Source organism: Suncus etruscus, chromosome 10, assembly GCF_024139225.1.
Source record: "Suncus etruscus isolate mSunEtr1 chromosome 10, mSunEtr1.pri.cur, whole genome shotgun sequence".
Classification (NCBI taxonomy): Eukaryota; Metazoa; Chordata; class Mammalia; order Eulipotyphla; family Soricidae; genus Suncus; species Suncus etruscus.
Window position 1 is genome coordinate 66,747,181 of NC_064857.1, and position 26,704 is coordinate 66,773,884.

The 26,704-nt window shown below is 42.5% G+C and overlaps 1 protein-coding gene and 1 pseudogene across 1 annotated transcript in view; both read left to right on the forward strand.

Annotated features, from left to right (window-relative positions):
• The first annotated feature begins 1,577 nt into the window (after positions 1–1,577).
• Positions 1,578–4,372, forward strand: LOC126020590 (myotubularin-related protein 2-like; annotated as a pseudogene).
• Positions 4,373–6,809: 2,437 nt separating this feature from the next.
• VPS4B (vacuolar protein sorting 4 homolog B) overlaps positions 6,810–26,704 on the forward strand; it is a 30,256-nt gene continuing 10,361 nt past the window's right edge. Inside the window, exons 1-8 of the mRNA XM_049782077.1 lie at positions 6,810–7,036; positions 13,894–14,005; positions 16,219–16,375; positions 18,169–18,236; positions 21,145–21,264; positions 23,602–23,758; positions 24,119–24,267; positions 25,278–25,359. Of these exons, the coding sequence (XP_049638034.1) occupies positions 7,010–7,036; positions 13,894–14,005; positions 16,219–16,375; positions 18,169–18,236; positions 21,145–21,264; positions 23,602–23,758; positions 24,119–24,267; positions 25,278–25,359 (872 nt within the window). The 5' untranslated portion in view covers positions 6,810–7,009. The remainder of the gene's footprint in view (positions 7,037–13,893; positions 14,006–16,218; positions 16,376–18,168; positions 18,237–21,144; positions 21,265–23,601; positions 23,759–24,118; positions 24,268–25,277; positions 25,360–26,704) is intronic.

Genomic DNA, 26,704 nt, shown 5'->3' on the forward strand with positions numbered 1-26,704 from the left:
TTTGCCTTGCAAGCAGCCGATCCAGGACCAAAGGTGGTTGGTTCGAATCCCGGTGTCCCATATGGTCTCCCGTGCCTGCCAGGAGCTATTTCTGAGCAGACAGCCAGGAGTAACCCCTGAGCACCGCCGGGTGTGGCCCCCCAAAAAAATGAGTAATAAAACCCTTTGTCTTTCTCTCTTCCTTTAGAAAAAGGAAGAACACTATTCTGGCGAAACCCACTGTTAATGAGTATCTGCCCTGCTCTATTAGGCATTCTGCATGCACAATCTCACAAGAACTAACAGCACCAAGTGCTACAGAAGTTCAAAAGAAGTTGGGCTGGAGAGATAGCATGGAGGTAGAGCATTTGCCTTGCATGCAGGATGGTGGTTCGAATCCCCACATCCCATATGGTCCCCCGAGCCTGCCAAAAGCGATTTCTGAGCATAGAGCCAGGAGAAAACCCTGAGCGCTGCAGGGTGTGACCCAAAAACCAAAAACCATGGGGCCAGAGATATAGCATAAAGGCAGGACATTTGCCTTGCATACAGAAGGATGGTGGTTCGAATCCTGGCATCCCATATGGTCCCCATCCCAGGAGTGATTTCTGAGCATAAAGCCAGGAGTAACCCCTGAGCACTGCCTGGTGTGACCCAAAAACCAAAAACCAAAAACTAAAAAAAAAAAAGTATCTTGGGAGCTGGTTCCAAGAGAATTTTAATAGCTTGACTCAGTGAAAGCTATCAAGGGAAAGAAGTAATGGGAAGAGTGCTGTTGTCACATCCAACTTTCTGAAATCAAACCCTACTTCAACAGTCACCTTGACATTCTTGTTTCGTCTTTCATTCTAGTCCTTTCTACAAACAACAGTGAGGTCCAGCTTTATAGGGCCAGTACCTGACTAAATGGATGGACTTTACTATCGACTTTATTTTCTTTGAAAACAAAGAAAGAAAAGGAGGCCTGGAAGCAGTGTGAGAGAAGAGAAAATTTTCCAATGAATACTTAACTCCTTATATAATAGAGTCCAAATTCCTTAGGCTTCCCAACTTGGAAGGCCTGGTAGTGTTTATGTATGTATTTTAGTTCCTCCTCTTGCTATTCCTTCCCCCACAGCTCCACTATATTCCAATCATCCTTCAAACTTGGCAGGGATTTGACCTGCCCATGGTTTATTCATGTATTTCCTCTATCTGCAACGGGCAGCCTCAGTTAGAATTCATTTACAATTTAGAGTTCAATTTACCACACACCTTTCTAGGTAGCCACGTGTTACAAATTAAAATTTTTCTGTTTTCTTGGGCCCATGAGACAAACTGCCACTATTCTAGCATATGTCACTGTTTTCTCATATTAAGACTGTAGTGAGAAGACTTAGATTCAAACTTCAGCTTGGTAACTTAAGTGCTATGGAGTGGGGAAGCTAAGGAGAAGTCTCTCTTCTTTCTCTCTCTCAAGTTTAGTAACTTAAGCGATGTATGGAGAAGGGGAGTGAAAGAACTCTACATACAATAAGCTGGCATTTCTGGTGTCTTCAGACTCCCTGGCCACATCTTCAGACAACTTTTCTCCTGACCTGCGGGTCCTGAGGGAGTCCAACAAGCTGGCAGAGATGTAGGAGTCACTCTTGTTCCCCAGAGAGAGCATTAAGGACATGGCCAAAAAGGTCATGTGCATCTGCCCATTTACAGGGGTTCTACACGGGACAGCTACAGGCTATACTTCAAGAGCATAGACTAGGATACCCCATTTGTTCTGGATGCTTCCCTTGGGGTGATAAGCAGAGTAGAGAAGATTGGTGGTGCTCTAGACAGACTGGATATAGCATGCAAGGACATTTGGAACTTGCGGTTCACTCATAAGCCCAAAGGTTGCACCAGAAGGTCCATGTTTGAGACCCTAATGAAACACACATATCCTTTCTCCAACAACTTGCCTCTGTTTGCATGTGAATACAAAGAAGTTTCCAGAGAATGGATGGCAGCTCTATGATCTCCTACCCTCAAGAAGTACAAGAGGCTGGGAATCCCGCAATCCAAAGCTGGAGGGTCACGAAGATCAAGGAGTGCTATGAGCTCTGTGACAAGTACCCTCTCTTCCTCATGGCCCCCGACAACATTCCTGATGAAGAGCTGAGGAGAATGGCGGTGATTCTGCTCCCAGGGCTGCATCCAGGTTATCTCCTGGATCCACCCCAACCGAGCCAAGCCACAATCACTTGCTGCTGCCAATCACTGGTGGTGCCAATCACTGCAAGAGGAGCAAGGACAATGAGAAGTACCTGCAGGCCATCCTGGACTCCAACACCCAGGCCCACAAGATCTTCATCTTTCACGCACAGCCACTGTCAATGCTGTGGCCAACAAGGCCAAGGGCAGTGACTATAGAAACAAGGATGCATACTAGAATTCAGAGCTGGTGTTTCTGGATATCCACAACATCCATGTGATATGGGAATCCCTGGGGAAGCTTTAGGAAGTGGTTTACCCTGCCACATCATCCCCCATGTAAACAGAGACCTAGGAAGGCACCAAACTTGAAAAGGCCCTAACTACCTGAGGAAGGGTTTTTCAAATGCTATTTACTATTGCAGGAACTTTTCAAGTGGCCTGTACTTGCAGAGAGGCTGGATGAAAAGAAAAGTAGCACCTGTAAGAAAGGACACTTGGAATGTAACCTGTAAATGTAATTTACATTACACTTGGAATGTAACCTGTAAATGTAATTTTTCAGGCATTAGGGCCCTGAAAAATCTTGGTTGCATGTCCAGGCAAATATTATTTGAGACATAACTTCACTGGCATTTTAAAGATTACTCAGATTTAACATTTGCATGGATTCAAATATTCTTTAATAATTATCACTCACTTTTTGTAGAGCCTCTCTTAAAGATTACTCAGATTTATAAACACACCTTATCAGAAACATTTGCGTAGATTCAAGTATTTTCTACTTAGGCTTACAGGATAATTATTCTCAAATCTAGTTTTGATGTTAGCCTACATGCAGTCATATCAAGGGTTAATATTTCAGGCCCCAGTTCAGAATGAATAAACTGAAATAAGACCAAAACAATACTAATTGACCTTGCTGGCTAGGGACCTCAAGTAGCAAAACGTGGCTTCAAAAGTGAAACTGCCCTGCATTAGAATATTCCTTGAACAATTTGCCTTTTTGGTAAATTTGTTTTGTCTGAAAATTATGACTTGTCAAGAAATTGAGTTTAATTATTCCACCTTTTTCTTTGAATGAATGAAAGAGCTTGAAACCAACTTCATTCCTTGGCCTCTATCTCCCTTAGCTAAATTTTGTGCACCCACCTTTCCAAGGGATGCCAGAAGATTCCTTAGTGTCAGGACTAATCAGTCAGTGACATTTCCCTAGCATTGAGGAGAGAATTGGCTGTCCAACATGGAGTCCACCCACTGGCTGGAGCACATTAAACTGATCCTGGCAAAGGTGCTGGGCATCGCTGACAGGGTGGAGTCAGGGAAGAATTCGGTGGTGGTGCACTGCAGTGATGACTGGAACCCCACAGCCCAGCTCACCTCCCTCGCCATGCTCATGCTGGACAGCTACTACTGCACCGTGCAGGGCTTCCAGGTCCTCGTGGAGAAGAAATGGCTGAGCTTTGGGCACTGCTTTCAGCTGAGACATGGCCATGGAGATAAGAATCATGCTGATGCAGACAGGTCACCTGTCTTTCTTCAGTTCATCTGCTGTGTCTGGCAGATGATGAGACAGTTTGCCATCGCATTTGAGTTAAACAAATATTTTCTTTTTTTTGGTTTTGAGGCCATACCAGGTGATGCTCAGGGGTTATTCCTGGCTATGTGCTCAGAAATTGCTCCTGACTTGGGGGACCAAATGAGATGCTGGGGGATCAAAATGCAGTCTGTCCTAAGCTAGCAACGTGCAAGGCAGATGCCTTACTGCTTGCGCCACCACTCCAGCCTGAATATTTTCTTATTACCATTTTGAACCACATCTATAGCTGTTTATTTGGAACATTCCTTTGTAAGAGTGAACAATAGAGAGGAAAAGAGAATCTTCTCAAGAGGACTGTGTTGCTGTGGTCCTACATGGACAGCCAGCTGGAAGACTTCACCAATCCTCTGTACGGGAGCTACTCCAGTCACATTCTGTACCCAGTAGCCATCATACACCACCTCAAGCTCTGGAGCTCTATGTGGGCTATTACATAAAGTGGAACCCTTGGATGAAACCACAGGAACCCATTTACAGCAGATATAAAGAATTTCCTGTGAAGCGAGCAGAGCTCCAGAAGAAAGTGAGGAACTACAAAAGGAGATCTCCAACCACTCCACCTCATACTCCAAGAGGACCAACCTCCCTGCATAGTGTGTCATGCCTGTGAAGACTGTGGTCTGAAGCACACTGGAGACACTGCCACAGACCCCAGACTGGCCGAAAGGCCCGCTTCAGCATAAAACTGAGACCCAGTTCAAGTATGTATTCATTTCTAACCTACTTTTAATCTAGTATCCATTTAGAGTGATAGTGGTGCCCATGTGGACTCTAATAGGACACTAATCGTCTAATCCCCCCCAAAAAGACTATTAAAACCCTAGGACCATGATGTGGACCAAACCATAATGTGAAAGTACTTGAGGCAGTTGTTTTTTAAACTTTATCTATTGATTGATTCATTCATTAATTAGTTTTGGGGCCACACCCAGTGGAGCTCAGGGGTCATTCCTGGCTCTGCACTCAGAAATTACCCTGGCAGGCTAGGGGACCATATGGGATGCCAAATCGAAACGGTCCCTCCCAGTTGGCCGCATGCAAGGCAAACACCCCACCACTGTGCTATCTCTCTGGCCCCTCAAGGCAGTTTCTATTCCACAGAAACATAAGATCTCAAATAATAATTGCCTCTTGTTCTACTCTACATTACTGTAATGTACCTGTCATGTTTTCACTTGTAATCCTTGACAGCACTATTTTATCTTTAATAACCTTTACACTTGTTAAGTGTAATCACCCCATGTGCTATATCTTCTACTTCAGGTGGACAAGTCTGAATCCAGGTCACACATAAAATAATCCAATTCAGGCTGAAAGTGAAACATGTTAAGCCTGGCCATCTTCTATCTTGTATGGAAACCTAGCTGCCTGCCAAAACTGCCATTTTTATTGAGTACAGAGACCAACCCTGGGTGAGGCAGTAAAGACAGATAGCTCAGGCTATTCTAAGCCAGTCCTATCCAGATTTACAAGTAAGACAATCTCTGTTTTGGGGTAAATCTAAGTTGCCAACAAACATACAAAGGAACCAGGGGGTGATCTTTGTTTTAGGTAAAATAAGGTGTAACCTAACAGGCATTTACAAAAGCATAAAAATATTCAATTTGTGCTTTTCTTCTGGTATTTTTCCCCACTAGATTATATAGATGCTATGGATTTTGTTAGAGCACTCCTACCCGAAACCCTTCTCATTGCAGATCAAGGAGTCTATAATACAAACATGATTTATCCTTAATGATGAAAGAGGAATTTTTAACTGGTTCATAACCAGCTTCAAGACTGGCATGGCACATACTGGTAGTAACTACTCAAAGAATTATCCCATTTTTATATTTATAAAATTGATTACGTTGCAAACTCCTAAACTAAATAAAAACCCATATATTACTCATCTTCAAGTTTACTAAGTGTTTGCTAATTATTTAGGGATGAACCTACACAGAAATCTGGTTGTGTTTTCTGGTAAAAAGAAATCTACTTTAACTGATGATAGGATCCTGTAATTTACTTTAAACTGCTTGGTCAAACCACTTAACATCTTTTTTCTATTATATACTGTTACATTAGGGCTAGAAAACATTTTACCTGAGATAGAGAAAGGATATGCAGAGAGGGCTTTGAGCTTGGGTGATTTAGAGGTTCCATTGAAGAACCTAGAGAAGGAAGTTTGAAGTAGAGACAACAGGCTCAGTTTTCAACGTGTTGACTTTGTCTAGTGGGGGAAAGCCTAAGTGCTGTGGAGCTCTCTGGAAGCTTAAGTGCAAACACTAGGCAGAAAACAGGGTGGGTCTGCAGACAGGGATTCGAAGCCATTTCTACTCTATTAAATACATGAAGCCAAAAATCAAATGAGCTGAGCTGGGGATAGTGAGAAGAAATCAGAGAAATAATAATAATATTAGTTATTGTGATTATATAATCACTATTCTTATTGACTAATATTAATATCATTATGATAATGATTAATAACATTAATAAGCAATAATGATTAATAATTGATCGTATGTTACGTATTATGTGATAATTGATAATTAATATTAATGTTATAAATTAGTATTATGAATATTATTAATAATAAGAAATCATTAGGGAAATAAGAAGGGGAAGCAATGAAGGAATCAGAGTTGTATTCAAGAGAGTTCAGGAAGTGGGGCGCTGACAAGAATTCAGAAGGGAATTTTAAGAAACGCTAGAAGAGTCATCACCATGGTGGACTGCATGAAAAGCAATTAAAAAATCACTTCTAGGAGCATAACTACAAAGGAGAGGTGAGAAAGAGCACTGAATGAGCACACAATTTAAAAAAAAAAAAAGCTGAGGAAAAGGCTGCCCTCCTTCACCAGGCCTTGGGCGAACCCTCAACGCGCATGCGTTCAGCCTCTCTTTCCCTGCCAGGTCTCGCGAGCTGACAGGCCGGCTATCTCGAGATCCCTCGCGAGGCTCGGGGGCGAGGGCGAGACCCAGAGACCAGTGACTGGCTGGCGCGCGCTGATGACGAAAGCGGAAGTGGCTGGGCCTGAGGCGGGACGAGAGCCCGGAAGCGATTGCGGAAGTGTCGGGGAGGAGGGTCGGTCGGGCCTGTCGGGGAGCCCAGAGCGGGTGCTGTTGCTTCGGATCAGTTCCGCCCGGGAGGAAGGTGGCCGTGGTCCGGGGTCCGAGAGCCGCCGCCAGCCCGCACACAGCCGGGACAGCACCGGGTTGACTCGGCGTCACCACTGTCGGCCGCCTCGCCTCGTCCTTCCCACGGGCAGCGCCACCGTCATGGCCTCCACCTCGGCCAACCTGCAGGTACCGCGGCTGCTCGTCGGGCCCGGGAGGGCAGCTGAGGGGTGTCCCGGGAGGCGAAGGTGCGGGCCAGGCGGGTGCGGTCTTGTCCCGGGGCGGGGCGGGAGGGCGGCGGCCGGAGGGGCGGGTCTGGCACTCCGCGCGCTTCCGGGGTCGGAAGAGACCCCCGCGCATGCGCAGGCTGGGAAGAGCCCCCTACTGCGCATGCCTGTAGGGTCTGGGCTGGGGTGTGCTGCGGTGGACTGTGCCCGCATCCCGGACCCTGTCACCCTGGGAGGGCTCTGGTAGAGGGCTGAGCGCGAAGCCCAGGTTCTCCAATCGGCGTCAGTGTTGGCGGGGAAAACCAGGGGGCTGCACACCCGCGATGATGGAGATCTAGCAGGTGCCCAGGAGGAAGCAAACGGGTCCCTGCTTTTCGAGGTGTCGGGGGACCAGGAATCCGAGGGTCCCACCACCACCCACCCCCAAATTTCCCCCTTCCCGAGGCCCCTGCGATCAGGAGCTCCCCCAACAGGCTAGAGTCGTTGGGGGGGGGGCTATCTGACACCTTTGTGGGGCCACGCCCACCCCGCACACACAAACACATTCTCGCCTAGTGATCCCGGCCTTTTTGCTGATCACTGTTCGAACCTTCAGATTGCAGATTTTAATAGTCAGACTTCTGAGCTTTGTGATGGAGAGAAAGAGCATTTCTGGCACAAGTTTCTCCCAGTGCAGAGGTCAAGGGTTCCTTGGGATCCTGACACCTACCTGCCCACTCGGTTGGGTTAGGACATCAGAAAAGTGAGAAAGAGGGGCTGGAGAGATAGCCTGGAGGTAGTGCTTTTGCTGCCTTGTATGCAGAAGGATGGTGGTTTGAATCCTGGCATCCCATAAGGTCCCCCGAGCCTGCCAGGAGAGCCTGCCAGGAACGATTCTGAGGAACCCCTGAGCGCTGCCTGGTGTGACTGCCCCTCTTAAAAAAGTGAGAAAGATAGGCAGTATCTTTTTGGGTTTTTTTTTTTTTTTCCTTTGAAGGGCCACACCCGCGGTGCTCACAGGTTCCTCCTGGCTCTGCACTCAGGGATCATTCCTAGCGGTGTTTGGGGGACCCTCTGGGATGCGAGATAGGGGGGATGTTGAACTTGGATCAACCGCATGTAAGGTAAAATGTTCTCTCCGCTGTGCCTATCGCTTTGGCCCCACTGTAACTTTTTTTTTAATCGGAATATTCCTAGTCACAGTAGTGTGAATGTTACTTAGTGTTACTCCACCACTGTCCCTGCGTGAGATTCCTTGTCTTAATCTTGTCTTCGTACTTCCTCTAATACACATTTATTGAGGGTCTGCTTTACACATCTGGCATAATCAGAACCCAGTTAGGCTAGGATGATGGATGGGTCGTGAGAAAGGCGATGGAAAGTCCCAACCGTTTAGAGAGAGATTTGGCACAGAAGAGGGTAAATGGGGGTTAGGGGAAAGACTTGATTGGAACTTCACCCCAGAAGAACAATATTTTCTTTCCCACCTTCGCTACATTGGCTTATAGAATAAAAATTAATGCACCTTTTGGGTTTTTGTTTGTTTGTTTGAGTTTTTGGGCCAAACTTGGTGATGCTCAGCAGTTACTCCTGGCTCTGCACTCAAAAATTGCTCCTGGCTTGGGGGACCGTATGGAATGCTGGGGATGGAACCGAGGTCCATCCTGGGTCAGCCGTGTGCAAGGCAAACGCCCTACCACTGTGCTGCCGCTCGGGCTTTGATTTGTGTATCTTTTTCACCATGATAACATGAAACTGAAGTGCAGGGGCTGGAAAACAATATTCACTGTGCAGTGCTCCTGCCTTGCACTCAGCTGTCCTGGATTTGATCCCCAGCATGCCATATGTTCGAGCCTCTCCAAGAGTGATTCCTGAGCACAGAACCAGGAGTAAGTCCTGGGCACAACCAGGTGTACACCACACACACACACACACCCCATCTATATTGCAGTGACCATCCTATCAGTTCATTTGTTAGCCTCTTTCAGAAAAGCTCTTTTTGTAAAAAGACTTGGGAAAGTATTGGTCGTTTGGTGAAAGTGTTAGTTTAAAGGTTAGAAGAGATTTTTTTTTTTAAAAAAAGGCAATTTCTTTTGAAAAGCTCTTCTTGTCATTATTGTTTCACAGATTGTCAGTTAACCAGTTTTTAACCCTAGTAGTGTTTCAGTTGTCGAGACCATGAGTAATTTATTTTACAATATCCTTTTCATTTGGTATATTTTTTTTTCTTTTGCAAGATTTGCAGTTTCATTCTAGAATCAGTTCCATGGTATTTGGCTTTGATTGCTGGATTTTTCTGTTGGGGTTCTCCGAGAGGCTAATTTTGTCCTGGTCCCGTGCAGTGATTAAATAATGCTTAAGGCATAGTTGCTGGCTGTGCTCAGGGATCACTCTTGGTGGTGCTCAAGAATCATTCATATATATATATATATATATATATATATATATATATATATATATATATATATATATATATATATATATATATAGTGCTGGAGATTGAACCCAGGTTGGATTTATGCAAGACAAGAGCTTTACAGGTTTTACTCCATACTCAGTGACTTCTTACTTGAAAGAACTGTATATGTGAGCTTGTGTGCACGGGAGTGAGGGTTTTGAAGACTATTCAAGTAATAACTTTCCTACCGAACAAAGTGCCAGATGTATGTTTATGCTTTAGGGAAGGAATCCAGGCAACTAGAAGTCAAAGTTATGAAATAATACAGTGATTGCTGGTAGAATGAGAATTTAGTGTGGAAGTTAGAACAGATGAGAAGGCGGTCTCTAACGGTAAGAAAAATGAGAATTATCCCCCAAAGGAGGTGATGGGAGTTTAAATAAATTGAAAAGTACTGACATTATCTGCCAGTAGTTTGGAGTGATCTTGCTTTATCCTCAAAACAGTTCAAGTCAAATTCATTCTTGTTTCCCAACATTGTGATTTGTCCCAAATTAACACAGCTAATCAAGATAAGCAATATTTTTTAAGCTGGGTCTGTTAACAAAATTGTGCCTTTTTTTTTCTTGCACTCCCAAACATTACCTTTTCAAATTATTGATGCAGTCCAGGCAGAGAGAAAACAGAGTAAAACATGTTGCAGACTAGATGTGTCATAAATCTTGGCAAGGGTGGAGAGAAAATGCAAATAGTGCTGCATGCATTGAAAGTGATATATAAGCCCTGAGTATGTAATTACTGTTGCTGACTGTGATGTTTTGCTAAGTCTTGAGAAATCAAAGGAAATCTACTCCAATATCCTAGGGTTTGAATCCTGAAGTGATGTGATGCTGAATGTGAGGAGGAGTGTGCCTTTTGGTTGTTCAAGAAGCAGGTGACCAGCTCTTGAAAGCATAGGTTGGGCCACCTCCTAGTGTTCCGGAGAGCTTTGCAGCAAAAGGATCTTGTTCACAGAGTCTTGGTATGCCTGGGGAGTTTTATTGAGGAAAGGGGCAAGTCATACCTGGTGAAGCTTAGGGCTTACTTCTGGTTCTATATTCAGGGATCTCTCTTTTTTTTTTCTTTCGTTTTTTGGGCCACACCCGGCAGTGCTCAGGGGTTACTCCTGGCTGTCTGCTCAAAAATATCTCCTGGCAGGCACGGGGGACCATATGGGACACCGGGATTCGAACCAACCACCTTTGGTCCTGGATCGGCTGCTTGCAAGGCAAACACTGCTGTGCTATCCCTCCGGGCCCATATTCAGGGATCTCTTACAGCGGACTCAGGATACTGGGGATCAAACCTCAGTCAGCTGCATGCAGGACAAACACCTGGCCCCAAACCTAGAATTTTAGAGGGACACCATAGTTGGGGACTTTCGGATGGAAGAAGACGGTTCCCAAAGGCAGGAAATCTGATTCATAAAGGTTGCCCCAGTAGTATGCTATGACTGGAATCACTGCCATCACAAACTTGATGATGCCATACCAGAAATGGATCGCACATAGATGCTGGGTCCCCATCCTGCTGTAGATGGAGATGGGAGGTGTCACAATGGAGGACCTATTTAACTCAGTATAATTTTTTGTTTTCATTTTGGGGACTATACTGGGTGGCACACAGGTGTTAGTCACTCCTGGCTCTATGCCCAGGAATGATTCCTGGCAGGCCTGGGAGACCCTATGGGATATAGGGGATCGAACCCAGGTTGGCCACATGCAAGGCCAGTGCCCTACCCATTGTGCTATTGCTACAGCCCCTTAATTCAGTATAACTGGCCTTGAAGGAACTAATACTGACTATGAAAACAAGGAGGCAGAGTTTGGTGAGCAGGCTGGGAGTAGGGCAGTAACGGCTGGAACAAAGCCAAAGGATGGATCTGAAACAAATGAAAAGAGGAAGAGTCAGGCTGAGATTTGCATTTAGAAAGCAAGGGAGGAGGTGTAATATGGGTTACAGATCTACAGCAAAGCATGTTTGGAACCACGTTGATTTGATTGGATCAGTCTGTGAGGATCATCAAGCAGAAATGAAAGAGTCTGGACCAAAAGCAAGAACTAGGAATGATTAGCAGAGTTTAGGCGTCTTGGAGACTTGGTAGGGTGAGGGGAATCTAGCACTAAGGTAGAGACTCCTGTGGACTACCAGCACTCTCACAAGAGAAAGGGAGCCAGAAGAATTCTTTACTTGGAGAGCAGAGGTGGTGTCATTATCTTGGCTTATCTGTGGTAAAGGGCAGAGCTGAAGTTAGGTGAGGTCTGGTCTGGCAAGCAGAAAACAGAAAGTGCTGCTGTGATGGAGACAGCAACAGATGAACTTGGGGCTCTCTAAATCTTTGCCATGGAGGTGATGAGGCACATAGGATGGCAGCTAGAGGGCATCTCAGGAATTTGGGAGGGCTGCTGTGTTGCTGTTTTATTTTTGTAAATAGGAGCTGCAGTAGGACCATATCCATGTTATTTTATGTTGAAGAAGGACCCAATTAAAAAAGGAAAGGTTTACTCAGTTTCCAGAGTTTTCTAGTATGGATGGACATGTCATGGTCTCTTAGTCAGAAGAGAACATACCCACGTTCCCAACATTCACACTGCTGACTAGAATCTGGCCCCAGTAATAATATTCTTTGGTCTGTGTTACTCTGTACAATCATCTGTGTATCAATACCCCTGGAGCATGGAAAGAGAAACCATTAGACCGAACTCCGATGGTACCTGAGCTTATGCCAGCAAAAGGGGGTGGGTAAAATGATAAACCTCATATTCACAGGGGGCCTGTGAGATAGCATAGCGGTACCACGTTTGCCTTGCATGCAGAGGGCGGTGGTTCAAGTCCTGGCATCCCATATGGTCTCCCGAGTCTGCCAGGAGTGATTTTTTTTTTCTTTTTTTCTTTCTTTTTTTTTTTGGTTTTTGGGTCACACCCAGCAGCGCTCAGGGATTTCTCCTGGCTCCACGCGATTTGTGAGCATAGAGCCAGGAGTAATCCCTGAACGCTGCCGGATGTGACCAAAAAAAAAAAACAAACAAAAAAAAACTTATGCACAGACACACACTTCTGGAAGTATTTAAAGCAGAAGAGCCTCGTAAATTGAATTCATTCAGGAGTCATCCCCCTAAACAAAATCAGATTCCATCACTGAAAACATCACAGAATGAGGGAATAAACAAAAAATTAAATGAGCTTTAAGAAAAACTGAATGGATGAGATGGAGAGATTGTATAGTGATAGGGCATTTGCCTTGCACGTGGCCAACCGGGACAGACCTGGATTCGATCCCTGGTATCCCATATGGTCCCCTGAGCCTTCCTTGAACGATTTCTGAGTGTAGAGCCAGGAGTAACTCCTGAGCACTACCAGGTGTGGCCCAAAAACAAACAAACAGAATAATAGGAAAGAAAAGAAAAACTGGCTGGTTTCTATCATGAAACAAAACTAAGGAATAGGAAAGAACCGATCTAAAGGCCTTAGATTCTGCAGAAGAGGTTTAGATTGGAGATCAAAGGTGGTAGATGGGTCCTGGGGACTGTGTAGAAGGTTATTGCTACAGTGGTGATGGATGTGATTGGTTGATGGTATAATTTGATGAGGTGATAACCTGTACCCTTAAAATATACACATAGAGCCAGGAGTAAACAATACTGCTGAGAGTCACTCCAAAACCAAAATAATAAAGTGAAATTTGGGGTAAGGGATAGAAAGGTAGGAGGTAAGGTATTTCCCTTGCACCAGCCTAATCCCTGGTACCACATATGGTCCTTTGAAACACGCCAGGAATGATCCTGAAGCACCAAGAATAACTCCTGAGGAGTTGGGGGGGGGGGGTGGGCAGAGTGATAGCACAGCCAGGTTCAATCCCAGAATCCCATATGGCCTCCTGGGCCAACCAGGAGTGTGGCCAAAATACACATACACACATGCGCTCGGCGAACACTACTGAGTAGTCCAGAAACAAAATCAAAATTTAAAATACCTTTTTTTTCGGGCCCGGAGAGATAGCACAGCGTCGTTTGCCTTGCAAACAGCCAATCCAGGACCTAAGGTGGTTGGTTTGGTTCAGATCCTGGTGTCCCATATGCTCCCCCGTGCCTGCCAGGAGCTATTTCTGAACAGACAGCCAGGAGTAACCCCTGAGCACCGCCAGGTGTGGCCCAAAAACCAAAAAAAAAAAAAAAAAACCTTTTTTTCTTGTGCTTATGTTGGGGACTGGAGAGAGAGTACAGCGGGAAGGTGCTTACCTCGTATGTGGCCAACTGGTTTTGATTCTAGCCTCCCCTATGGCTCCTTAGTCCCATATGGTCTGTCCCTGAGCACCACAGGGAGTGGCTCCAAAACCTAGAATAAAAACTTTAGCTTGTGCTTGTGCTTTGATTGTGATGGTATGGTTTGCCTCCTTTCTCTAGAAAGCAATAGATCTTGCTAGCAAAGCAGCCCAGGAAGACAAAGCCGGGAACTACGAGGATGCTCTTCAACTCTACCAGCATGCTGTCCAATATTTTCTCCATGTGGTCAAATGTAAGGCCATAGTTTGCTTTTTATTTAGTCACTGGAAGGAAAACTTGTTTTTACTTATGGAAATTGATGTGCAGTGCCGGGATATTCTAAATCATCAAATGGGAGGAGAAATTCCACTAGCTCTGAGTATACATGTGTGCAGCTCTCAGTTATGACTTTTCTACCTAAACAGTAAAATATGTTGTCCTTTCCATTTTATTGGTAATATAACTACATTATGTAATCTCATACCACTCTATTTTTCCTTAAACACGTGGACCCCAACACCCTGAACATAATGGGTTTTTTTTTTTTAACATAATGTTTTTTAAAATCTGTCTCTAACTATTCTTTAAAATGGCTTGGAAGGGCCAGAGTGATAGCATAGTGGGTCAGGTGCTTGCTTGCTTACTTACATGCGGTCAACCTGGTTTTGATCCCCAGTATTTCATATGGTCCCTTGAGCCCACTAGGGTTGATTCCTGAGCACAGAGCCAGGAGTAACTCATGGACACCACCAGGTGTGGCCCCAAACCCAAAATATGTGTGTATTTTTATATATACATATATATTTATAAGTAATATATAATCAAATATATATTATATATAAATGGCTTGAGAAACATTTTGTTATTTTATTTTTCAAATCTATTATTTATGCTTTTCCTGATATTGTATTATGCATTGAGATACAGTAGTGACAGGAAATGGGTAGAAAGCCTGCCTTTATGTTTGTTTGTTTTGTTTTTGTTTTTGTTTTTGGCTCACACCTGGCAATGTTCAGGAGTTACTCCTGGCTCTATGCTCAGAAATCACTTCTGGCAAGCTCAGGGACCATATGGGATGCCGGGATTCCAACCACCATTCTTCTGCATGAAAGACAAATGCTCTACCTCCATGCTATCTCTCCAGCCCCCAAAGCCTGCCTTTATGAATTGTAACACCAATGCCAAATGCATCTGAAATTAGACATTTTTAAAATGTCTTAATCTACCAAGCTGAAGTTGACATATGCTAGGAGGAAGAGGAATGGCATGCAAATAGGGGTCCTAAAAAGGGGCCCATAATTGACCCATGATATCTGCAGCACCTGGTGGTGGTGCCATGACTTTGTCCACCACAGACCAAAAAGAAAAACAAAAACTTAAAGATCTGTGAGAAACGTCATTATTTTTTATATAAAAGTTTTTAGCAATTGGATGGATTAGGATTTTCTTTATATCATTAGACTTAATATTGAGCATTTGATTGCAGTGAAGGAATGAAATTAAGCCTTTTAGACTGTGGCGTTTATTCTGTGCCCTGAAGTCCACATATATTGGTGAAATTTATTTTAGATAATAGTAATCACAGAGGCCTTGACATTGAAGTAACTAAGTTAGTGGTCCACACAATATGTAGCTTCCTAGTACATTTTATACTCTGATATAAAGCTTTTGTGGACACTTGTGGAAATAGTTAATATTCCTTTACTTCTTGACTAGTTTTGTCTGGGAAAGCAACTTTCAGCTGTGTGCCCAGAATTTAAGACTATGAAACTTCATGCACAATATGAAATTTATTTTACTGTTCAACATTAACATAAAATATCTTATTTTGCTCAGAAAAATATCCTTTTCTTATTCATACTACTGTTGACCTACATCCAGCATTAATGGAAGGAATAGAAAAGAGTGGATAATCAGTCATTATAACTGGGACTAGAAACAATTCTCCTCTCTCCCCTAAATGCATAGTTCTTGTTTTAAAAGTATGTCTAAGGGGCCTGGAGCAATAGTACAGCAGCGTTTGCCTTGCAAGCAGCCGATCCAGGACCAAAGGTGGTTGGTTGGAATCCCAGTGTCCATATGGTCCCCCGTGCCTGCCAGGAGCTATTTCTGAGCAGACAGCCAGGAGTATCCCCTGAGCACCGCCGGGTGTGGCCCCAAAACCAAACCAAAACAAAACAAAACAAAAAGTATGTCTAAGAATTTAACTTTCGGGGCCGGGCGGTGGCGCTGGAGGTAAGGTGCCTGCCTTGCCTGCGCTAGCCTAGGACGGACTGCGGTTCAATCCCCCGGTGTCCCATATGGTCCCCCAAGAAGCCAGGAGCAACTTCTGAGCGCATAGCCAGGAGTAACCCCTGAGCGGCACAGGGTGTGGCCCAAAAACCAAAAAAAAAAAAAAAAAAAAAAAAGAATTTAACTTTCTATGTAAAATGCTTATGTGGAAAATATCTTATTTTCCTTCCACAGATGAAGCACAGGGAGATAAAGCCAAACAGAGTATCAGGGCAAAGTGCACAGAGTATCTTGATAGAGCAGAAAAGTTAAAGGAGTACCTGAAAAAGAAAGAGAAGAAGCCACAGAAGCCAGTAAAAGAGGGCCAACCGAGCCCTGCAGACGAGAAAGGGTATGTATTTAAAGTGTTTGATTTTTATCAAGCATTTAGCCTTTAACTTTTAATGTCTTTTCTTTAATCCATGACATGATTTTGAATCATGGGCGATATCTGGTGTACTGTCTATTTTTATCAATAAATTTTATTGGAAAGTGATCTTAATGTTTCATTTATCTATTGTGTGGGTGCTTTTGTGCTATACCAACAAAGTCAAGTATATGTTGCTTAAACTATCATGACCCAAGTAACATAGAATTACTGCTAGTCCATTGTAAAATGACCCCACAAGCCTTATTTCCAACCTCGGGTGAACAGGTCTGAAGAGGGTCACTCATGAAATAATGCAACCCAGGCTGAGTGTGAAACACAGGTAGTCTGCAGTCTTCTGCCTCTTATCAAGAACTAGCTGCCTGCCAGAGCTGTTTTTTTTTTTTTTTATTGAGTACAGAGACCACCCCCAGGTGGAGGGGTAAGGACAGATAGCCAGACCCGCCCAGGTTTATATGTAAGACAATCTGTGTTTTGGGGTAAAACCAAGTTGTAAACAAATAGATACAAAGGAACCAGGGATGATCTTTGTTTTGGGTGAAACCAAGTTGTAAACCAAAGAAACCAGGCATGATCTTTGTTTTGGGTAAAATAAGATGTAGTCTAACAGGCCATACCTTCTGGCCATTATATAATGTTGAAGTTTTCAATTATAAGTGATTTGTGAATTAAACCTTTGAGTGGTAATACACTCATACTAACCACTTGGACATAGTAAAAACTAACTAATAATTTGAAAATTTGGGAGTATCCTTTGTAAAAAACTTTTGATGTGGAATTTCATTGCACACTTTATTTTCTGAAGAACCCAGATACTTAAAAACACCCAAGCTGATTTTTGGATGATTTTGTAGAAGGAGGTAATATATTTACACAGAATATTCACCCTGATGGGTTAGAAATTATTCTTTGTTATAAGTAGTGGGAAGCTTCTATCTATGTCCTCTGACCATTTTATTAGTGCCAGAAGTGATTCCAGAAGACAAAGATATATAAGAAAACAAGATTCTAGGGCCAGAGACATAGTACAGTGGGTGGGGTACTTGCTTTGTGCTTAATCAACCCAAATTTGATCCTGGCATTTCATATGGTTCTCCAACCACTGCCAGGAATAATTTCTGGGTGTAGAGCCAGGAGCAACTTCTAAGCATTGCAGTGCATGGCCTAAAAAGCAAAAACAAACAAAACAAAATGGGGGGAGGGGCAGAGTGATATCACAGCAGTATGGCGTTTGCCTTGCACACAGCTGACCCTGGAAGGACTGGGCTTCCATACCCTGGCATCCCATTTGGTCCCCCGAGCCTGCCAGGGGCTATTTCTGTGCTCAGAGCCAGAAATAAACTCTGAATGCTGCCGGTTGTGGCCCCAAACCTCTCCTTTCCCCTCCCCTCCCAAAAAAAGAACAGATTCTAGGGGCCTGAGAGATAGTCCAGTAATTAGAACACATGCCTCTCATGTTCCTGACATGGCTTTACTCTCTGGTACTGTACCACATGGTCTCAACATCATCAGGTGCTCTGAATGAAGTCCCCTCAACAGTCTGGGATGTCTTTTTTTCCATGTTCATGCTTTGTTAATGGATAATATGCCTACTCTTGTATTTAATATATTCTTAAATTTCACAAATACAATTTTTAATGTTAAGTGTTGACTTTGCCACTTAAATCTCAAATATTTTGGATTAATCTTGTCTTCATTTTTGTCTCATTTTGATAGCAATGAGAAGTCATTTGAATATATTAAATTCTTTTTATTAGGAATGACAGTGATGGGGAAGGAGAATCTGATGATCCTGAAAAAAAGAAACTACAGAATCAACTTCAAGGTTGCTTTAGATTTCATTTTTTAATTACTCTCTGATTATAACACAAATTTAAAGCAAAACTAAAGTGACACTTTAGTAATTGTTTATTTCTGATAATTTTTTTCACCTGTATTTAAATGAGGTTCAAGAATTGGCTTTAGTTTCCATTGTCACAGGCTAGCACTGTTTAGATTCTTTTCTTAGATCTGCCATTTCTAGTCTCTAATGGGTTGGGCTTTTTATGTAGTAAAAATATTGCTTAGTGTTTTATTTGTTTTTAAAAGCCCTTTCAGTCCACATTTTTCCCTTTCAGTTTATCTTGTCTCTTTAGAGAAGGCAGTATAAAAAATCTGATACTCTTAGCATTTCCTACAGGATAGATAAGTGTTGCCATTGCTGTAGCCTATTGGATGGTAGCTTGGCTTATGTTTTCTACTCTCTCTTCCTCATCTACTTTTTCAGCCTGTTTCATTGTTGCCATCTACATGGTCTCTTTCTGCTTCCTAATCTTCCTCTCCTCAGATAAGAGCCCTTTCCTTCTCGCTTAGTCCAGGGATAAGGCCAATCAGATCTGACCACTTCAGGACCTGATTTTGGCAGGTTTGAGAATCTTTTTGAGTCTAAGTCCCAGCTCCAACTTGAAATCAATACCTTACGCTATTGAAAGACTAGTGACAGTGTAAATACTGTCTCAAATCTGACCAGTTCCAGGGGCTCAGTAAATGGCAGCTCTGTGTTTCTAGGTCTGTTGATGGGGGAAGGGGACACTTGGTGAAGAGATCAGTGTTGGCATTGGTATGCCCAAAACTCAACCATGAATGACTAATTGTAAATCATGGTACTGCAATAGAAAATTTATAGTCAAAAAAATTTAATACAATAACTATTTAGGGGCTGGAGTGATAGCACAGCAGTAGGGCATTTGCTTTGCATGCTGCTGACCTGGGATGGACCTGGGTTTGATCCTTGGCATCGCATATGGTCCCCCGAGACTGCCAGGAGTGATTTCTGAGTGAAAAGCCAGAAGTTACCCCTGAGGTTCCCGGGTGTGGCCCAAAAACCAAAAGAAGAAAGAAAAACAACAACTATTTAATGATTGGGTAGTTATGGAAACCTGATGGTTCTTTGAATGTCCATTAATGATTTTCATTTAAAATGTTACACTTGGGCCCGGAGAGATAGCACAGCGGTGTTTGCCTTGCAAGCAGGCAATCCAGGACCAAAGGTGGTTGCTTCGAATCCCGGTGTCCCATATGGTCCCCCGTGCCTGCCAGGAGCTATTTCTGAGCAGACAGCCAGGAGTAACTCCTGAGCACCGCTGGGTGTGGCCCAAAAAACCAAAAAACCAAAAAACAAAAAACAAACAAACAAAAAAAGTTACACTCAGTTATTAATAAATTCTATTTTGATGAAATAGAATTTCTGCAGAAACAGAAAGGCTTTCCTTCCTATAGGATCAGCTTTGGTTAATAATTGGTAACAGTAGCTTTAACCCTACAATAATTTACTTTAATGTAAAGATAAATTGTGACTTATTAAAAAAATTTGTAGCAGAATTTAATTGAGTAGATGTTTTTCTTTTTACTTTTTTTTTTTTTTTTTTTTTGGTTTTGGGTCACAGCCCATTTACTTCTTTTTTTTACTTTTACTTAACTAACATAAAACCTCATCAAATGATATAAATGTTTTCTCATATAGGGTTAATAATTTGAATGAAATGTAGTAGAGATAAAGCAAACTGACCTTTTTTCTTAATATATATTCAACTTGAACTTTGAGAATGTAAACAATAATTATGTGCCTTTTTGGGGGGTGGTTGGGTCACACCCAGCATCGCTCAGGGGTTACTCCTGGCTCTTCACTCAGAAATCGCTTCTGGCAGGCTCCGGGGACCATATGGGATGCCGGGATTCGAACCACCATCCCTCTGCATCCAAGGCAAACACCCTACCTCCAAGCCATCTCTCTGGTCCCAATAATTATGCTTTTTGCTTAATTTTAATCTATGTAGATTTTTATACTGTAGGGAAGTAAATTGCAGGGTATAATTTAGACTGCTAGATGATCTTACTTAACAAATATCCATAAAACTAATATATAATCACTAGATCGTGCAAGTATAAAATGCTTTTCATATTAAAAATAATGGCATGTCATCTTAGAGCATCTAGTTTGGAGTGAATTAATGTTTAGTATTGAAAAGTTAGATAATTAAAAATAGCTTTGATAATGCATATGCACACATACACAATGCAAATAGGTCTATTTTGAAAATTTGGTAGATCTCAGGAAACTATTATAAAGCTGAAAGAATGCATTTCTCTCTTTTCTCTGTCATTTCTTAACTTTTCTTTCATTTCTTTCCCCTCATCTCCCTTCTCAAGTCTCTGGATATCTTTTTAGAAACTCTTTGCTTCTCTTTTGCTTATCTTCATTTAAGGTTAATTAAACTTTCTTAAGTAGCTAAAGAGAGCATTAGATCACCGTTTCTTCTGTTTAAAAGGAAAAATGGTAGAGCGGTGTCTTGTACATGACTATTGGTACTACAGGATTGCTGCAATTCAAACACGGTAGCTATTTTATGAAGCGAGTGTTGGGTGGCTTACTAAGTACTCTGCTAGTCATTCCATCACTGGATCCTTCTGACCTTGAGTCATATGAGCAGAATTATTTTTATTTCACAACAAGGAAGCAAAAATAGCCAAGTGGAGTAATTTTTACTCTATTTGGCAGCCACCTACCCAGGTTTTCATATTCCTACTAACTAATTCCTTTTAGCTGTTTCCTCATCACTGTTTGAGGAAGATTTAGGAACATTTATGTTAAATGTTGCCAGCTAATTCTATGATTTCCTGAATATCATTTTTGTGTTGTCTTGCATCTTTGATGGGATACTCCTGCTTATTTCAAGCCAACATAAATTTTCTAGGTGCCATTGTTATAGAGCGACCCAATGTGAAGTGGAGCGATGTTGCTGGTCTTGAAGGCGCCAAAGAAGCACTTAAGGAAGCTGTGATCCTGCCCATTAAGTTTCCTCACCTCTTTACAGGTGAGATGACTTTAAAATGGTCCTGTCCTGATCTGTAAAAACATCCAGGTGACAGAGGTAAAGTATTGTATATTCCTGCTACCATATCCTGAGTTACTACCATGATAATGATTTTATGCAAAGATATGTTACATATATCTGTCAATTTGTAATATATGTATTGCAAACCCACCTAAATGCCAACCACTAGAGCATGGAGAACGTGTGTGATACGCAGCAGTGTGCATAGCACTCACTGAAATAAGCTATATGCCTGCATGAGAAAAGTGACTTTTTTTTTTTTTTTGGTTTTTTGGGCCACACCCGGCGTTGGCTCAGGGGTTACTCCTGGCTGTCTGCTCAGAAATAGCTCCTGGCAGGCACGGGGGACCATATGGGACACCAGGATTCGAACCAACCACCTTTGGTCCTGGATCGGCTGCTTGCAAGGCAAACGCCGCTGTGCTATCTCTCCGGGCCCGAAAAGTGACTTTTCCATTGTGAGTGACAAAGGAAAAGTGCACAGAAACTGTCAAATTGAGGTTTTGTTGTAAGTTATTAACAATATCTAGTTCTGTCATTGGCATGTGTGTATCATTCTGCTGACACCACGTACTTATCCACAGTTTGCCTTTAACATATTTCCTAATGTATATCTGATATTTTATTGCCAGCTATAACTTACCAGGGGTCTCAAACTTGCGGCCCTCCGTACAACATTTTGTGGCCCTGCCCTAGAGGAATCTTTTTTTGTTTTGTTTTGTTTTAATTGTTTGGGTCACACACCCCAATGTTCAAGGCTTACTACTGACTTTGCACTCAAGGATCACCCCAACTTTGCCTCCTGCGGCCCCCAGGTAAATTGAATTTGAGACCCCTGACTTAGACTGATTTGCTTTAGGCAGGATTATAATTGCTCATTGAGAGAAATTGAAATATAAGATATATTGACTTATTAACTGGTTATATTTTGGTGAAACTAGTATATAAGGGACTAGTATATAAGTTTTTTGTTTGGGGGGGGTCACACCCGGTGATGCTCAAGGATTATTCCTGCCTATGCACTCAGAAATTGCTCCTGGCTCGGGGGACCATATGGGACGATGGGGGATCGAACCGTGGTCCATCTTAGGCTAGCGCACAAGGCAGACTCCTTACCGCTTGCACCACCACTCCAGCCCAGGGAGGGTTTTCTTGAGTGCATGAAACTATGGGCTGGGAAAGAAGCAGGAATGTGTGTGCTTTGGGCCTGGATTGACAGCCTGGCACCACTTGGTCCCCTGAGTTCTTCTGGGAGCACTGCACCAAGTGTGACCCAAAAGCCAAAAAGAAACAAAAATCACCACTTTTTTTTTGTTTGTTTCTTTTTGGGCCACATCCAGCAGTGCTCAGGGGTTTCTCCTGGCTCTGTGCTCAGAAATTCCTCCTGGCAGGCTGGGGGACTAAATGGTATGCCCGGATCAAACCCTAGTCTGTCCCAGGTCAGCAGCTTACAAGGCAAATGCCGGACCTCTTTGCTATCACTCCGGCCCCAATATCACATTTTTCAAAGAGGAATGTCCTGTATGTGGTAACAACCAATCTTTCCTTAGTGAACAGACAATTGACTAGAACTGATGGCAGCATGGTCTCAGCTAAACTTGTTCGATCATTAGATTCACCTTCCAGAAGCCACAAATTTGCCCAGAAAGTGCTTCCAGCTGCCCTTCCCTATGGTTATAGGTTCTGGTGACAAGCAGCACACAGTGAAAATCAAAAAGAGCCTTTTAGGGGTTGGAGAGATAGCACAGTGGTAGGGCATTTGCCTTCCACACAGCTAATTCAGAACAGATGATGGTTTGAATCCCGGCATTCCATATGATCTCCTGTGCCTGCCAGGAGTGATTTCTGAGTGCAGAGCCAGGAGTAACCCCTGAGAGCCACCAGGTGTGACCCAACACCCCCCCCCCAAAAAAAAGTACCTTATAACAAATGCTTATAAATCATTTCCCCTGCTGAGCTAGAGCCCAGAGGCAAAGACCCTTCCATTCTCACAGTTTCTCTGCATGTTGTGGTCTGATACATAACGAAGGAGCAAGCAGATGGACTTCCTGCTAGAAGGGTTCTTTCTATACATCAGCTTCTTAGAAAGTGGTCTCCAGAGGGGGTAAAAGAAAAATGTGTCATGCACACACAGATAGAAATATACACTTTTATATTTAAGATATATCTTAAATTGATGAATCAATTTTCTTTTTGTTTATTTTACTAGTAGCTTTGGATTGAAAATCTCATCACAGGATTGTTCAGTATGGATGATTACTTTCTGAAATAAATCAACTTGAAGATCTCACATTATTTTTCTGATGTAAATTTTAGGCAAGAGAACCCCTTGGAGGGGGATCCTGTTATTCGGGCCTCCTGGAACTGGAAAGTCCTATTTAGCCAAAGCTGTAGCAACAGAAGCAAACAACTCAACTTTCTTTTCCATTTCTTCTTCTGACCTGGTTTCTAAGTGGCTCGGTGAAAGTGAAAAGTAAGCAGTCAGTTGGTTTTTTTAAGTTCCTCTATGGCAGGTAATTGCTGGTATCAGTCTATAAGTAATGCTTTTAATACATTTTAATAAACAATTAGAGAAGTGACATAATGGATATTTTTATTTCTCTGTCAATTTTATCCCTAGTTTAGGGTTTCTTTTTACGGGAAAAAATAGTAAAAAAAAAAAAATACTTCGCTGTATATCCACTTGAACAGTTTTTATTTTTAAAACATGATTAGGTTTCTTAATCTTACAGAGTCTCTATGATATTGACATGTTTTTTATTTTGTTTTGTTCTTTTAAATTGTTGTGTCACTTGCTGTTTTTCAGAAACTGAAAGCTTTTACTTGTTTTTAGGCTCGTTAAGAACTTATTCCAACTGGCCAGGGAGAACAAACCTTCCATTATCTTCATTGATGAAATTGATTCTCTTTGTGGTTCAAGAAGTGAAAATGAAAGCGAAGCTGCCCGCAGAATCAAGACTGAATTCCTGGTTCAGATGCAAGGTAATGTCACTTGGGATGGAGAGTTTCTCTTTATCATATAACCAGTGTTACAGTAAAAACAGTTAAAGCAAATTTTTCAACCTAAAAGATTTTCATTCGCCTTGGTTCACTCTGGTAGTCTTCCACAAAAATACATTTTTTATCCATTTGAAATCATTTTGTAGGAGTTGGAGGTATAAATAGTAAGGAAGTTAACTTTAGTAAGAGAAAAATACATCAAATGAAATCTTTCTGGAAATCTTACAAAAATACAAATTATCTATGTTTATCAATTTCTGTAACAATGCTCTCACATGCATGGTGAGTGTTTATAGTTTGTGTATACAGGAGTTTGAGTAACTAGTGTGACTGGCATCAATCTCTAACGGGTGAGGCAGCATTGGGATAAGAGCTCTCTGAATGCCCAGGGAAAGTGGCATTGCGACTGGAAGTAGGTAGCTGTGGGAAGTAAGTCAATCAAGAGTCCCAGGAAAAGGGGCCGGAGAGATAGCACAGAGGTAGGGCATTTGCCTTGCAAGCAACCTATCCAGGGAGAATGGTGGTTCGAATCCCAGCATCGCATATGGTTCCCCATGCTTGCCAGGAGTGATTTCTGAGCACAGAGCCAGGAGTAATTCCTGAGTGCTGCCGGGTGTGACCCAAAAACCAAAAAATAAAAAAGTCCCAGAAAAAGACTAACACTACAAAAAAATTGTGCTGAGGTTAGAATGCAGACCTACAAGTGCCAAGAAGGGCACAAGTGCCAATGATCTGTTTCTAGTGTCATCTTTGATTTACTGAAAGCAGTTCAATCCTGATTTATTGTATGCAAAATAATATAACTTGTTCATAGTTTTGGAGATTCTATTCTTGGGAATATTTACAGATTTTACTAGATGTTATTTAAAAGAATTTTTTATCAGATATTCTCAAGATGAGGCTCTTTAACGTTAAAGCACTATATTCTTCAGCTGAGGCTTGAAGGGCACGAAAATGTCAAAATATTTAAAGTGTCACATCTTTTGATGCAGGGGTTGGTGTGGACAATGATGGAATTCTGGTCCTTGGAGCTACAAATATACCCTGGGTTCTGGATTCTGCCATTAGGCGAAGGTATGACAACATAGTAATCCCTACTTCTAACTGAAGATATAGAGCTAGATTTTGCCTAGAAAGGAAACAATCTAATGAGTTTTCAAAATTTTTACATGTGCCCTATCCCTATTCTCTTCTTGTTTAAGAGGAAGAAAGGCAGTTGTTTATTGTGTAAAGAGTTGGGATTTCTGGGGGCCAGAGAGATAACACAGCACTAGGGTGTTTGCCTTGAATGCAGCCAATCCAGGATAGCCAATAGTTCGAATCCTGGTATCTCATATGGTCCCTAAGCCTGCCAGGGGCAATTTCTGAGTGCAGAGCCTGGAGTAATCCCTGTATGCCACAGGGTGTGACCCAAAAACAAACAAAGAATTTAGATTTCTACAGATTGTATTCTATCACATTAGAAAACATTTACTCAATGCTTACCTTTGGTTCAGATTAGGATTGTAGGCTCTAGTCCCTTGGAGGTTTACAAATATCTGGGGCCAAAGAGATAGAACAGCTGGTAAAATGCTTGCCTTGCATTCAGCTAGCCAGGATTTGATCCCTAAACAGCCCATATAGTCCCCTGAACCCTCTAGGAGTATAAATCCTAAAACCACTGATTGTAACCCAAAAGGAACCAAAACAAAACCCCAAATATTGACACTTCAATTAAGATATTTTCTTTTTTTGTTTTTGTTTTTGGACCACAGCCCACAATGCTCAGGGCTACTCCTGTTAAGCTCCAGAGGACCATATGGTATGCTGGGGATTGAACCCGGGTCAGTCCCAAGTCAGCCGCATGCAAGGCAAATACCCTACCGATGTGCAATCACTCTGGACCCTCAATTAAAATTTTTTCAAATAAAACTTTACTAATGAGGGCCCGGAGAGATAGCACAGCAGCTTTTGCCTTGCAAGCAGCCGATCCAGGACCAAAGGTGGTTGGTTCGAATCCCGGTGTCCCATATGGTCCCCCATGCCTGCCAGGAGCTATTTCTGAGCAGACAGCCAGGAGTAACCCCTGAGCACCACCGGGTGTGGCCCAAAAACCAAAAAAAAAAAAAAAAAAAAACCACAACTTTACTAATGAGGAGCCTGGGAGATAAATCAGTGGTGGAGCACATGCTCAGGAGACCTAGTAGTTTGAGCTTTGGCATGACATGATGCCCCAAGCCTGAACCAAGAAAAGCACTTAAACACTACCAGGTGTGACCCCAAAATCAGAAGGGAAAAAATATTTAGTCACATGACTGAATGGCAAGTTAATGTACCGTATTTTCCGGCATATAAGAGGACTTTTGAAACAAAAAAAGTCAACCGAAAATCGGGGGTCGTCTTATATGTCGAGTATATCCCGAAAAATGTTTCAATATGC